Genomic DNA, 15,596 nt, shown 5'->3' with positions numbered 1-15,596 from the left:
TGGTAAACTGTCTTACCTATAGTTTATCTTCTTGCTCCCATAGAGCTACTAGCCTCCTCTTCATTGCCTACCGTAAGAATCTGCATTGTTTTCAAGAGTGCCCTTAGGTTTGAATTTCTCCCATACTCTATTCTAAATAAAGTCAGTTTCGTTGCACAGCACTTCAGCCATTTTTGTTCTTATGGCCTGTCTCTACCCTTGGGCAAAATCTCATAGTCATGATTCTGCTAAGGAGTGGAAATAGTGATGTGTTTCTCTTGGATGTGGGTGGGAAATGGTGGTGGCCTATGTCTCCCACTAAGGTACCATACTCTAACAGGAAGGGGAATCTTGTCATTTTAGCCAGACCCACCCAGAGTAGATCTTCATCATGCTGAGATGGACAGGGTACAGGGGAGGAAGGGAGTAGGTCATGGCTCAAGTGCCATCCACTATCACTGTTCTTACTGAGATTTAATAGATTTTCTTATATAAGTGTTTCATTATTTGCTGTATGTCCTTAGAACAATTTCCATAGACTTTAAATTTTCGTTGTGTTTTAAATAATTTTTACCAATTTTGTTTATTTCTCTGGAAAAAGTATCCATGGAGCTTCTCATGCCACTATTGTGGAAGTTGTCTTTCTTACATGCTCTCAGTCTATTATAATATTAATCAACATCATTATTTTATTGAGGGCTTACTATACACCTTGACACATTATTTCTGTCAAAGTCAATATTCTTGAATATTCCAAGGATACAAAATGCTTGAAAAAATATGTTCCTCTGACATGCTGGACTAGTTTGAAAAAAGAGTAAGGACTACATATTTTTTATAATTAAGCCCATTTTTATAAGAAACTAAGATTAAACTGAGGCATATTCAGTTAGAACATTCTGAATGAGATCATTTCACAGGATAAATTGGCATCTTGTAAACTTTATTGAACAATAGCTTGTTAAAACCCAGTGTGTAGGTTTAACCTATACTACTGGTGCTAGGGACTGATGGTATAAAAGAAACAAGACTTGCTTCTCTAAACCTTGATGGTGTATACTATTTGTGAGATTTATCTGGTAGAAAGAGAGACCATTGTGTAGAGACTTGATGTATACTAAAGGTTATATTAAATTTAGAAAAAGTGTATACACACAGAGTTGGGACAAGACATACTTCCACAAATAGCCCCACCCCACCCCACCCCACCCCACCCCACCCCACCCCATATGTGCCTTTATTAAAAGGAAGAGCTGGACTAAGGGAATGTGAAAACTAGAAAGTCATTTAGAGACCTACACATTTGTCTTTGAACATTTTCAATGACTTAATTGCCTTATGTAATGATTTAATAAACTTAGTTTTTATTCTTAAATAAATATTAAATGAATGTTTACCACATGCCAAAGTGCTCTGTTAGGAATTCTGATTTCTCCTTCATTTCCAAATACGAATTTGCTTTTCCTCCAAAAATATTTTATTCATATTTTTCTCACTTGATCTTGTGTAATCTTAAGTCAATTATTGATTAACTGGGTTAGGAAGAAGGTTATCTATGACTGAAAACAGTATCAAAATGTGATGGGTTTAGTGTATGATTGTTGATGAAATTACATCTCATTTTTAGCAACTTTTTTACTGTTTTACAGGCATAATCCAAAATTGCTTTGATATAAACTTATTGTGAAAATGGTATCTGATATATGGGGACACTTTCATTGTTCTGGGGATATCATTTCAAAGTAAGCAAAATGATATGAAAACAATTTAAAGACATTGGAAACGGCATTTAATTGCTAATGCAAAGGGGTCATTGCTATTTATTAAACAGTGATTCTTTCTTTATTGTCATATTTGAGCATTTTTTAAAGCATTATGACAGATCTGAGTTGGGAATATTTACAGCCCAAGCTCCCTGTTTCCTCTTCCTTCTGCACTCACCTGATTCCTCCCCCTCCCAGTCCTGACCCAGGCATCAGGAAACTACAGATGTGTAGATTCTGCTTTCACCACACATGCAACTGTCCACAACTTCACTCTTAGGGGGAGTTGCTGGTAAAGGAAGAGGCACTGTATACCCAGTCTGGCATCTATTGGTTCTTTTTATATTTCCACCCATAGAAACTTTCTAATATGTAGACTCTTCATTGATTTTTAGACATTGAATTTTTTTACAAATGGGCCATTTAAAAAAATATGTTTAATCCGCATCCTGATTAATCTTTCACTGGATAATAATGAGTTGACATCACTGAAGGATCTGGATATAAGCATTCGAAGTAAATATGGCTACAGGGGAAAGTTGTTAAATGGCTTGGCTTGGACAATTATACAGAATACGAGGAAACTTGGCCCTTTTTCTTTTAAAATTTGGTATCGTAGAGCCCTTGGGTCTTAATAACATACTGTTTCTATCTGGTATTGTGAGGCTTCTTGTAGTGTGATTATCATGGGAGCCTGGCTCAGACATGGTGCTGAGATGATGGATTTATAGCATGATGTTTTATTATTTCAATAGCTGGATTTGCATATATCTGGGAACTAGTTTTGAAGTTTGCACTAACATCAAAACAAGTAATAGAAAAAGGAGAAAAGAAGCCTGACATTCATTTGAGCACCTATCAAATTCGGTATTATAAGCAGGAATATGTACTTATACTAAACCTGCGGCCAGTTTTCTAATCCTCAGTTCCTTCTGGGGAAGGAAACTGTGCTTCTTAGTGTTAGGGAAGGGGCCCAAAGTTACAATACTGGTAACTGGTATAGCCTAAATTCCAACCTGGCCAGCTCTGGTCTATGCCCTTTCCACTCATTCCTGCAACCAACAAAAGGTTAGTAAAATGAATTATTTGTACCTGTTTCTATGACTTACTATGTGGTGGTTATAATTGCTAATGAATAGTTGCCACAAGGGTCCTTTGCCCATTGTAAGTAGGATTTTTAGGTGCATCTTAATGACACAGTTCTAGGGTAACTTGCACCAGTAAGCATTCTCATTCTATTCAGCTTCCTGAGCACTTTGTATCTTTCTTTAAGACCCTATAATAGGTTAGTTGTCTGCTTTAGTCTCATCCACCCTCTGCCTCTCCTATACACCTTCTGCGTCTCCTTCTCTTTGAGTTCTCTAAAGCCCCTGCCCACAGTGAGGGGCTTTCTCATAAAGATGTATTCGTGAATGTGCTAAATTGGACCCTCAAGGTTACTCATAGACTGTTTATGCTAGAACAGGATTAATATTCACACTCCGTGTAGTCTCTGTCTTGCTTTCAACTGAGAAATTATTTCTGGTTTGGGTTCATTTTAGCAGATTTAAAGAAAACTTCCAGTTCGAATGCTGCCAAATCCTGTCTACCTAAATCTGGACTTCGCCCTCCTGGATACTCGCGTCTCCCAGCAGCCAAGCTGGCGGCATTGGGCTTTGTGCGGAGCTCCAGTGTGTCCTCGGTCTCCAGCACCCAGTCCATGGACAGCGCACAGCCAGAGCAGAGCCGGCTGGCCAACCGTAAGTGGGGCCTTGGGCAGGGAGTGGGGGTGGCCTGCTCGGTTCTCCTGCAGGAATGCACCTCTCCAGATAGGAGCAGGCGAATCAGTGCGTGTGTGTCACAGTGTTTCCTTTTCTTTACGTCATAAGCTGAAAATTTGGGTTGACTAGCTTAATTTACCATTATTGGGATTTAAAAAAATAATCTACTGTAGAAAAGTAGCCTATTTTATACTATCATTTTCTCAGTAATGGGGAATTGATGTGCTGGAAAAAAGACTTTAAAATTAGCCTTAAATCTAGAAAATGAATTGTCCAAGGACTGATTCCTGGAACCTTTTGCTTCGTGGATTCCAAGTAAGAAGTCCAAAATCCATAAGGTGTTAAAAGGTACTACCACGTTGTGCTATCATGAAACATATTAGATATTAAATATTAGTGGAAAAGTAATTTTAGTCACCTGTATTACCTATAATGCCTTCATATTGGTGGAGCACTTGACTGGATACCTAAAAGTTAATTCAAAGTTGTTAAAATAGGAAAGCACAGCTGAGCTTCTCAAGTCAGTGTCCAGGAAGACCCCCAATTAGCTGATTGATTGCAGTCCAGGCCTGGTTCCTAAGACATAGGTTGTAAACTATACTTTAAAGCATGAATTAATAACCTCAGAGCAAGCCACAATAGCCAGTGTGCCTAAAGAAGATCCAGAAGCTGCCCCATTTGGCAGTCTTTGATGACCAAACCCCATCTCAGCCTCATCAACTACAAAGTTATTGTTATTGCATTTGAAGCCATGACATCTCAGATATTGGTTAGCAAGAATCTGCCTGAGGGCCAGGAAAGTTTTAGAGGTTTTTATCTGGAGAGCTATCCTGAAGGGATTATAGTAGTTAGATCAAGTTGGAGGAGGGAGAGGAAGAGGGATATTGAGCTGAGGAAGAGTGATTGAGAATAAGATTGATTTTTATTTTATTTTTTTCAATTTCCTTTCTCCAAGCTTGTTCTTTCTCTGTCTTGGGTTTAAGAGGTGATGTGTGGAGCACTTGTACACTTACAGTTCTAAATTTTGGTCTACCTACTTATTCCTAGAAGATGTGCATGACATTTTCCTTCATCTTGCCATGTTTGTAAGCAGCTTCTAAGAGGTTCTTTGCTCACTTGGTTTCCTGAAAGTGTTGTGGCTCAGTCCTACTTTCTCAGATTCATTTTAAGAATACCATTGTAATTAGGGATTACATCATGGCACAGCAGATGCCTCAAAATCTGAAACGGGAATATAATAAGAAACTATTTGCAAATGTGTAACTCATATTTTTAGATATGTATGTGCATAACAATCTGAAGATTTTAAAATACAGAAGCAACTCTTTGTCATCATTTTTAGTAGTAAAATTTCCAGTGACATATTTCTTTTAGAGGGAGCATGAAGGAAAAACATCTCATGTGGTATGTATCTTTCTATGGAAGGTTTTGATTCCTTAAGAAAATTAACCTCAAGGTGAACTGAGCCATGTCCCCATGGCAGCAGCTTTTGCTAAAGGAGAGCTGACAGGTGTGGACAGAATGATTCCAGGTGTACTTGGGGCATTTCTAATCACCTCTGCCTCAAAGGACACTAGGTAGGCGCCCCCTGAGCACCCAGGGGTCATGTGCCAGAAGAAATAAATCCTAGTTTAAAGGCTTCATACTAAAAGCAGTATTTAATATTGCTGTTCAGAATTTTCTATTTTTTAAAAAATAGTATCTTAGAATTTATTTTTAATTATTTGCCATCTGCCTCTATCTGAATCTGTACTTCACCAGTGAATCACAGAAAAACTTCATATGTATTTTAATTGACATCTTAATACCATTAACCATTACTCTTATAGTTGTTATTAGATTTAGTGTCAAGGAAAATTTTGTTTTTGTTCCTTAGCTGAGAGATGATGCTTTGATGACAAGGATTAAGTAAAATATGAAGCTCTTGAAAGCCCGAAAGTCCTTTGATCATATCCTGCGAGCAGAGCTTGGTCGACTTAGCTCATAGGAGCAGCTACCATGACATCAGAGTGGCTTTCTTCTTTCTTCTTGGAATGTTGTTCTTTCTTCAGACACTACTTTCCCGTCAGATTCATTTCGGGAAAACCACTGGCATTAGAGATTACCCCGGGGCACAGAAGATCTCTTAAATCTGAAATGTGACTATAAAAAGGACTACTTATAAATGTGCAACTCATATTTTTAGGTACTCATGTGCTTGTAAAGTCTGAACAGTGGCCACAGTGACTGCAGAATGATGTAAGTGATTCATTGTGAAGCCCATAGTGTTTCCTGGGTACCTTGGCTTAGCTGCAACTCTTCTGTGCTGTATTCCTGGGTTCTGAGGGGAGGTGATGATGAGTGTGGCAAGGGGAAGCCCATGAGTCCCCGGACATGGGTTTCAGCTGTTCTGTGAGGAATCCACGCTCCACCTGGGCCCGGGCTCCACGCCACCACTGTAGCCCCACTGGGTGGAGGCTTCCTACCTCTCTTTACCTTTTCCACAAGATTTTTACAAATGGAGCAGGCACAGGGAGGTGGATCATGTCTGTAGGTCCTTTGACTCCAAGGGTATCTTAGCATCCATTTTATATCTGAGCAAACTGAATCAGGATGGCTCGCTTGGGGCCCTGGGCCAGTGTTCTTCCTCTATTTAGTTCTTAAACTGCCAGACAGGGTGAGGATACACCCACAATTTAAAGCCCTTTCTTTCTACTAGTGAAGCAACTCATAGAGTTGGAGTTGCCTTGAGGGGCCCCTCAGGCCAAACCCACCTTACCTACCCCTTCCAGTGTCATCACCAGGGAGCTCTAAGGGTGTGGGCTCTGTAAGTGGTGGGGAGCAGTCTGTCTTGCAAAGAAGCAGGCTCTGAGGCTGGGCTGCTTGCGGTGTGGATTCAAGCTGCCGCCCTGTGATTCCCAACCAGTAGCCAGTTCCTCTGGATGAATTCAGAACCTTTATCATCTCCATTGTGCTGCAGGAGACAGCCCTTGGCCATCCCTTTCCTTTTCATATTCACCGCTAGAAGGTTAGGAGGTAGGTCCATTTAGAACCTCAAGTAAAACTTGAAATTACACTAGTTAATGACCCACAGCTTTTTTAAGATTGAAATTGAACAGAAAAAAAAATAATTCTCTAACTTGAAACTTAAATTATAAATTTAAAATCATAGTATTTGAGCAGATCTGACTTAGGATGTAGCTCATAATTTTTTTTTCCATAGTTTTCAGAGAAGGAAAAAAATCTCCAGTATATGCCTTAGGCAATTGAAACTTAGAGAAAAACAATTCCTGTAGAATTTAGTGTTGGTAACTTGCTATAGACTGACGTATACCTAGCTGTCTAATTAATCAGCAGTTAGGTGTAGACTTGATTTTCCCAGTGGGTAAGTGGGTGTAATTTAAAGTTAAAACCTTTGAGAGTATGTGTGTGGGTAGGGGGAAGAGGAAGACATGGTTTCATGAATTAATCATTAATGAAAACGGATCCTATCACCCAAGGATAGAATAATTTGTGTAGAGGAGCGTATCTCCTTGTGTATTCTGCATAGCACCTAACCTACAGGGTGCTCAGAAACAGAAAATCTCAGGAAAGAATATGCAGAAGGTAACATTTGCAGCTGTCCTTTCCAGTTTGTCCTCAACTTCCTCTCTGTTTAGATACCATCATATTTTTCTCTATGGGGTAAACTAAGACCAGAAATAACAAGACAGAGAATTTGAAAAGAGAAATTCACCCTCCCCCAAATAAGGTGTTTTTTTTTTTTTTCTTTCTCTCTCTCTCTTTTTTTTTTTTTTGGTGCAGGAAGTAGTAGAATGTTTGGGAAGGTAGGGATATGGCTGAGGAGTGGGACAGGGAGGCTGACACTTGTATGAATAACATGACACAGGATGGATATGCCACAGCCTTGAAAATGACACAAAGCTGGACGGAAGTTCATGAGTTGGGGTGGAGGGTTGGTTTCTGTTTAGGGTGATCAGGGAATTTCTCAGAGGGCTTGTAAGCTGGACAGTATTTTGGGAGGTGGAGATGGGATCTAGGAGATCTTTGGTGGGGCAGAGGGTGCATCCAGAAAGCATCCTGAATCTAAGGGGTAGCCCCTTCTAGTGCAGCCCCCAGTTCATCGGAGCTTTGTCTGTCTCCTGACTATTGAGGCGATGTGTTTGAGCTCCCTGTGGTTTGTTCTTAGACTGCATCTATTTCAATTCTTTGGTCTTCCCTTTGCTCATCTTATCGACAGCTTCAGTGCTTAGAACTTTGGATATGATGTTGAATCCATATTTCCAGCCCCTGTCTCTCTCTAGAACGACTCACCTACCTTTCAAATGACCTCCCAAGTACCTTCTACTGGGTCACTCAAGTTACCTCAAACTGAACATTTTCCCTAAATGAATCTTTTATAAACCATCGCCTACTCTCCAAGTTGCTATCTTTTAACAATGTCTGATCTCCTGGCTGCTGAGGCTGGATGTGTCGGAATCAGCATTTTCTATTGTCTTCCTTGCTTTCTTTTGTATTCTGTGATCAAATCCCATCAGGCCTTTTTCTCTCACCTTCACTCTATTCTCTTTTTTCATCTTCATCATCTTAGTACCTCACACCCAAACTATTCCCCAAATGTTTTCACTCTAATCCATAAGGCACTTGATCTAATTAATTTTCCCTTTGACCTTGTTGGATTGTTCTATTCCCTGCTGGGTTTTTCAGGCCGCCTATGACCTGTCCAGCCCTCTTCTCATCTTCCCTACACCCTATCTCCTGACAAATACCCTCAACTAGCCAACGATAATTGTTCATATTTTCCTGAGGGATTTACGCTTTCCTACCTTTGGGTCTTGGTGTGAACCATTCAGATCTGCAGTGCTCTCCCCTCCCCTCCAACCTCTCTATAGATTGTGTCGTTTTCAAGTGCAATTCCACTACTACTTCCTCTAAAAAGTCTCCTTTATCTGTGAACCTGAAATTATCTTTTACCCTGGGAACTTCTACGGCCTCTTGCTTTTAGCACTTTTGCGAATTCACATGTATATTATCTCATTGTAAATTCATTGTAGTTACTTGTTCCTATGTCTTGTCTCCCCTATGGATTATAAGCTCTTGAGGATAGGGTTTATGTCTCAGTTTTAGTATCTCTCATATTACTTTGCATGGCATCTACAGTAGTAGACTTGCAAGAGACATTCTCTCCCAACAGAAACATTTTTGCTTAGGTGAGTATGGAACAGACCCTTAAGAGTAACTTGGGCAGCTTTTGGAAGTATTTTGTACTGGGAATCATTTTCACTTTGAGACTTTCTCAAGTCTTGATAGTTGGTAAAGTTTATCATTGTGGTTTTCACAATTTTTTAGTGTCTCTAAAATATTCTTCCATTGGCTGTGGTGTACCTATAGGTAATTTATACAACTTAAAGAGTAGAAAAGATAATAGGTCATTTAGACTGTAATTATATTCAGAGATAAATTATCATGTAGACTGACCTAATAGTCTCACAAATTTCTAAGAACCTATTTATCTCCTTGCATATAATTAGCCATTTTAAAAGAATTGGGCTAAAACCCTACTGTTGAGGCTTTTCATGAGAGAATTTCAGAGTTTCCAGAATAAGATATCTCAACTTGGAGACGTTAGATATTCTCACTAAATTCTAGAGTTTTTATTTCTTGTTTTAGCACTTAAATAAGTAAATATTTTCTAAATTACTGAACAGGATTTAGGTTCTGGGGATATAATCTAAACTGGAAAATCACTAGCGTTTTTACAAGGTTAATCAGTGAAAATCAGGGTTAATATGAAAGCCTTTTGCAATGTTAACTTCAGCATTTATGCTCATAGGTATTATAAAATACACTTAAATACATAACACGTTTGTTTTTCTATATTGGATATGCATTCTAAATAAGATCTGAGTTGACTAGAAGTATTATTAATAACTCCTACTGAACAGCCATTAACCTATCTGATATTTCATTGGCAGAGAGAGAGTCATTTTTTATTCATGGAAAAGGGAGCTGGACGGGACTCAAATTTCAGAGGAGCTATTGCCTATTTGAGATAAAGCCTTATTGGCATCTTTGTACATTCTCTTTCAAAACACTCAGTATTAGGTCCATCCAGAGATGAGATTAGAGTAGAAATGTATTTTGTTTTGTTCTTAAGAAAACTGAATATTTATGGTTGTAAGTAAAATCAACTGTAATTTTAGGATATTTTTATTTAAAGTATAAATAATGTCTAGTTGAACTGTGTTATTTTTCTTGGCTCTCCTGTTTTATGAAGATCAGATTACCCATTTTGCTTTCCCCTGTCCTACACACTTCAGTTTGTTATTGGGCAAGAAGAGAGCTTGGTGCTGGCAGCTGTTGTGACCTGGACACTGTGATTCTCACCCTTGTGAAGGTAGAAGCCAGTGGGGAGACAGGACTATGGAAGCATGTAGGGAGCTGTTAGTATGACTGTGTTTGATGACTGCACAGCATTTGTTGGGCGGGTGGGGCAGGAGGTACTTGAAGGAGGAAGCATCTAAGCTTCCTGACTAGGGTGAGGCCACGTGACCCTCGGGTCCTCTCCTGGCTATCTCAGCGCTACTGCATTATACCTTTGGGTCTAATTATTCTCCACTGGTTTTAGGTAATGACAGTGTTCTTGATTTGCCATAAAATACTCCAGCCGAGAAACAAAACAAAACAAAACAAAAAAACTAATAAAACAAAAACAACAATAAAAAAAAACATGATAAAAGATGGGTAAGTTTTGGATAATCCTTGAAGCTGGATGATGGAACTGTGAAAGTTCATTCAGCTATTTACTTCACTTTTTTGTATGTTTGAAAATTTCTAAAAAGAAAGTTAAAATCCCATCTTCTCACCGTATTGGCTTTTAATTCATAAGAGATGACATAACATAGTGATGAAGCACGTGGTCTCTGACAATAGACTGCCTGGGTTTGCATCCTGCCTCTGCTATTTCCTAGCTTTGTGACTCTGGGCAATTACTTATTAATTGTAAAATAATTAATGTGTAAAATTAATTGTAAAATAATAATATTAATGATAATAAATGAAGTAAGTGCAAAAAACCACCATAGGATTTACGGGAACATTAAGTGGAATTAATAAATGCAAAGTGCTTCGAACAGGGCCTTGCACAATAATAATAGTGATGTTTCTACGGCCATTTCCATTCATTGGCTGTGTGCATAACATTCTATGTTGAGAAGGGTTTAAAAGCTCAGTTGGGAAAATGGCCATGAGGGATTAACTGTGTCTGACATGGCGTAAGGAAAGTGATAGTGATAACATACATTTAAGTCAGGGAGATGACAGCCATTCCATTTCTAAATTTTTATAATCACCTCTCTTCTGTATGGTAAGTACCTTTCTGAGCATTAAATGAAAACATATCATTTATGAAACCTTAAGGCAGGCAGTTCTGGAAGTAGATCAGTTGACTTTCATGGGAGTTTCTTACTTTTAAAGTATGCGCTTGTAGTTATTTGGAAATTTGTAAAATATAGGCAAAGAAAGTTGTGCTGTGATTTCTTTACCTAAAGGGGCTCTGCCATGTCCTTAGCATGTATTATGTATTAGTTTAGAAAATATGTTCAGATGGGTTCCCTTTAAATGAAAGATATTTATGCAAGGTGACTAATGCATACCGCATTAATCTAAGCTGATGGCATTTCAAACCTCTGCTCAAAATAGAAACTGAGTTGGCTCTGATTTTATTTCTGTGCCTTTCTAATGTCTGAGGGAACAATGGGAACATTAGATTCTGTAGTATATAAGGGCTTCACAGAGCTGCTTGTTTTGCTAGAGTCTGATTCCATTGTACTAGGATTTTACTTTATCAGGTATCTCAATCCTCTTTGGTGGGTGGGGGAAAGAGAAGAGTGAGAACAAAGACCACAATAAGTCTCCGATCCTCTCTGGAGATGAGGGAGCCAAGCACACGCCACTGATGAATTTCAGTACCTATCTCCCCAGAATCCGTGATTATGCAGTTTAAACTATTCTTTATAAGGAAAAAAGAGAATCATTTTCACTGAATCATGCCAGGAATTTTCCCAGTTATTTCCACACGTTCAGCTCTTGCTTTCCCCCCTCTGCTTCCTTCACACGCATTTGCAGAGGAGAATGTAGCTCCTCTGAGTACCAGTCACTGCCTGTAAGTGAAAATATTGTCTTTGTTGCTTAAGTAGCACCTCGTTTATCCACCTTGACTCAAATGTGTGGACAAAACTGTTAAAAATTACATTGTTCCTCAAAAGTTTTATAAGTGCCAGATTCTAGTGTGTTCTAGCTCACTTAAGATATTTAATGGAGAAAGGATACTTTGAACTATGGGAATGTGGTTAATATAAGAAATATGCCACACTTGCACGTGTAATATGCATCAAAATCAGCTTTTATGCTAATAGAATAATTTGCTGGAAAGTCAGTTAACCTCACTGGATTCAGATTTTTATTATAAAGTTGTAAGGGATTGAACTAAATGAACTAAATGACCAACTTAGGCTCTCAAGAGCTGGAAGCCTATAACTTTATTCTGTAAAAAGTTTGGAGCCACTTATGGTTCTTAATTAATCATTGTAAGTGTGTTTGAGAAAAATTAATATGGTGATGGTGAGCAAAGTCGTTTGGAGAAGAGAAACTGACGGTGAGAGATCTGGTTCTGCCAAATTTAGGAATGCTTCCCTTCTGGCCAGACCTTACTTTTGTTATTATTTCCCTGTCATAGGAGCTGGAAATTTCAGGATACCAGCAGACAATGCGCAGCTCAAAGGTTTTATTGCTCTGCTTTTCCCCATAAAATGTGGAGCAAGAGATTCTTAGAAGTCACTTTCTTGCCCCTGCACCTGCCTAACGCTGGACACCTTGGCTTCTTGGTTCAGGACCAGAGCAGAGACTGGAGGTGCAAACAGGAAAGGAGGAGCAGGATTTTCATAGTTTTTATTACTTTGGGCTTAGCAGAAATGATAGGTCAGAGGTAATATTCTGTCACAACTCTAATATCACTGGGGACAACAAGGAAAAAATGGTAAAAAGCAAGCAAGCATAACTTCCAGGCTCATGTTGACATCTTATAGGAACTGTTACAGCAGGACATGCTTTCTTGTGTCTGAGACACACACAAGCTGTCTTTTGGGAAGGTTCATAAAGATCCTTCCATAAAGTGTCTTCCTTAAGGCTGAAGGCAGGGGTCACAGGTTGACAGTTCCTTTTGCTTTCAGTGAGAAAGAGAATACATTTCATGGTGATGTCAGCAGGTCCTTTGGCTCCCATAGCGGCAGCAGTTGGGAGGAGAGCATTAGTGGGAGCCTGAAATAGGGGGTGGCAGTGGGGATGGAAAGAAAGGACCAAATGTGAAAGAGCCAGAACTGACAGGTCAAGAGCTCCTGAGAGGGTGCGGTGACTGGAAGCATAAGGTTGTCACTGGCAAAACTGTGGGTTCAGGAGGAGTGGATTTGAAGGGTCAGGTTGTTTACAGGAAAGCATTCATAGAAATGCATCCAGCAGATTTACAGAAATACTGGACTGAAATTAAGGAGAGCAGCCATGGAAATAAATGATGTTTGGAACCATGACTGAAAACTAAGGATGTGCAAATAGGAAAGGTTGGTAGAGGGGTGTGGACAGATTCTGCAGGGTGTGGAGTGGGACTGACACAACCAGGGGAGGTGTGATCAGCGAGGAGGGGGGAGAATCAGGAAAGCCCAGGGAAGGGAGAGATTGCCGGAAAGGAGATGGCCAGTCAACGTTCTGTGCTGCAGGGGCTGAGAGGGTCCAGTATTGAGAAAAACAGGTCTGCAGACTTGGTGATTTAGGAGGCCACTGGGAGCTTTGAAGTTAGCTTAAACCAAATGTCTGAAGGCAGAAATCGGGTTACCAGGGCATAAGGAAGGTGAGGGTGAAGAATATTGATGGATGTTCAGAACTTTGGAGGAAGAAAGACAAAGAACTGTAGCCCAGTAGAGAAGAAGGCTGGGTAGTGAAGGAGAGATTGAAGAGGAGAGGAATGCAAGTGCAGATGATGGGTAGAGCCTTTCCATAAGCATGTAAGCAGGAATAATATGAAGTACACAGATGGGGGGAGTGGCCATGAAGACAAAGAAAGCAATAGAGGAGAAGTAGAGAGAAATGCTGGACAAAAGGAAGAGAGCTCCAAGGAGATCACATTAGTTAACCTCATTTGTCCCACATAATTAGAAAGAAGGGTTTTGGCAGAGCCAACATAATGGAGTTGGGATTTTGTAAAGTAAAAGGTTTTTTAATGGAGTGATACAGTGTGAGTGTGAGTCAATGGGAGGTGAAGGGAGAATTGGAGAGCTGCATACAATTGGAGGCTGGCGAGCATGATTTTATACTGGAAGCAATTTCCCAGACTTCAGGACTGTCTCTAGTGATTGTGGCAGATCACCTTCTCTCACTTATAGTCCCTCTTGTACTGTAAATTAAAGCATTTCAAATCCCAGAGTGAATATATAATGTTTATCAGGAGCTCTGAGTCAATGGACATTTAAAAACAACCCCGTGCAGCAGAGGTGCTGGTTGACAAGGGATGTAGAGGCCTGAGCCCTCGTTGCCTTCACCCTGCCCTGCCCTGCCCTGCCCTACCAACTCCTGTGGCAATCACTGGATTATAGCAAGTATATCTAGTTGGCTCAAGACTTGGGGACAATTCACTACTGTGGTCAAAAGAGTAAAATTCTATTCTAAAATTTAAATTCCTAATGGCCATTGTCAAAAAGGCATTTCCTCACATGCTTGTTCAGTAGGGCCCCTGTGTGTCATCTGTCCAATAGAACTTTGTGTGATGACGAAATGCACCATATCTGTACTCTTGGTACTGTAGCCATTAGGACCATTTCACCACTTAAATGTGGCTAATTTAACTGAGGAACTGAATTCTAATTTTGGTTAATTTGAATGACTTTAAATTTAAATAGCTACAATAGCTAGTGGCTACCCCATTGGACAACACAATTCTAGATTGTGTTACCAGATTAGATTTTCTAAAAGATATAATAATGCTTCTGATTATAAGATCTTTAAAACTTATATGGCAGGCATTTATTTCTTCATTCACAAGAGGTATCCCACACAAATCCCTGATGAAGACTGGAGCTTTTAGCTCCTGAGTTAGTGACATAGAACTAATGAATATCTCATATTTGATCCCTTTGAAGTCTTGTATAGGGTTAGGGCTGGGGAGACTTTCTAAAACCATGGATGCTGGCTCTGATCCTGGCTGATTGTTTAGTAAGTTCATACCATTGACCATCAGACTGGGTCATAGGAGATGGATTGAACCCTGCACAGAGAGCATTATCCTCATGCACAAGAACAGCAGAGTGCTTATCATTTAGAATTCTGATTAAGATTTCTTCATGGAGTATAGACATAATGACTTGGTCCCACTCTATCTACACAAAGTGGGACAATATCAAAGCTAGAAGGGAAGAGGTGGGGAGGAGAGAAATATATAAAGTCCAAGGAAAGATGGAGGGGAGAGCAGGGAAGGACAGCAAGGGGAGCAACGTACAGATGGTAACCTGTCTGCTGAGGAAATAACAGAAAGGGACAGGGAGCTCCTTTGGCTCTCCTGATACAGCTGCTCTCCTGCCCTGAACACTACCCCCACCCCACGCCAGGTAGGGGCACAGTGAGAGCTAAAGTGAAAGCCTAAGGTCAAGGTCAAGGTCATCCTTAGTATCTTTTGAGATGCAAACATTTATATTTTCAACTAAGGGAAATGCCAGACTATTGATGACATATTATTCAGCCAGTCAGATACATTTTTTAAATGGGTGCTTATAGGTAAAAAGAAAACTTCATTTCTTTGAAATGCAAATCTTACCCTGTGAATTTGCTCTGCAGACAATACAATTATTAAATCATTTCAGGCACTTTTATTGTACATTCCTGAATAAGAGCAGCCTGAATTGAAAGCAAGACAAGATGGGGAGAAACACACAGTATCAGTGAAGTGAAATGTAGATTTTTATCTGCTAGTGAGTACCACCAGCTGAAATGAGATATAGACTTTGTGATTAAGTAGATTGCATTAATGCTATAACTGCTACTAATATGGGTCTATTCAATCAAGAGGCATAAA

At 39.6% G+C, this 15,596-nt stretch overlaps 1 protein-coding gene across 2 annotated transcripts in view; it reads left to right on the top strand.

Annotated features, from left to right (window-relative positions):
- The window catches only part of MTUS2 (microtubule associated scaffold protein 2), a 504,165-nt gene that overhangs the window by 213,596 nt on the left and 274,973 nt on the right, over window positions 1–15,596 (top strand). Inside the window, exon 5 of one of the 2 annotated variants that reach the window (XM_081129725.1) lies at window positions 3,287–3,481. In XM_081129725.1, coding sequence (XP_080985851.1) covers window positions 3,287–3,481 — 195 coding nt within the window. Of the gene's footprint in view, window positions 1–3,283; window positions 3,482–15,596 lie in introns of both variants that reach the window. The other variant, XM_081129724.1, reaches the window with a different exon arrangement.

The sequence above is a fragment of the Miniopterus schreibersii genome, assembly GCF_964146895.1.
Source record: "Miniopterus schreibersii genome assembly, chromosome: 2".
NCBI classification, from domain to species: Eukaryota; Metazoa; Chordata; class Mammalia; order Chiroptera; family Miniopteridae; genus Miniopterus; species Miniopterus schreibersii.
Note: the sequence above shows the minus strand (reverse complement) of the source record. Positions and strands in the feature narration are given on the sequence as shown.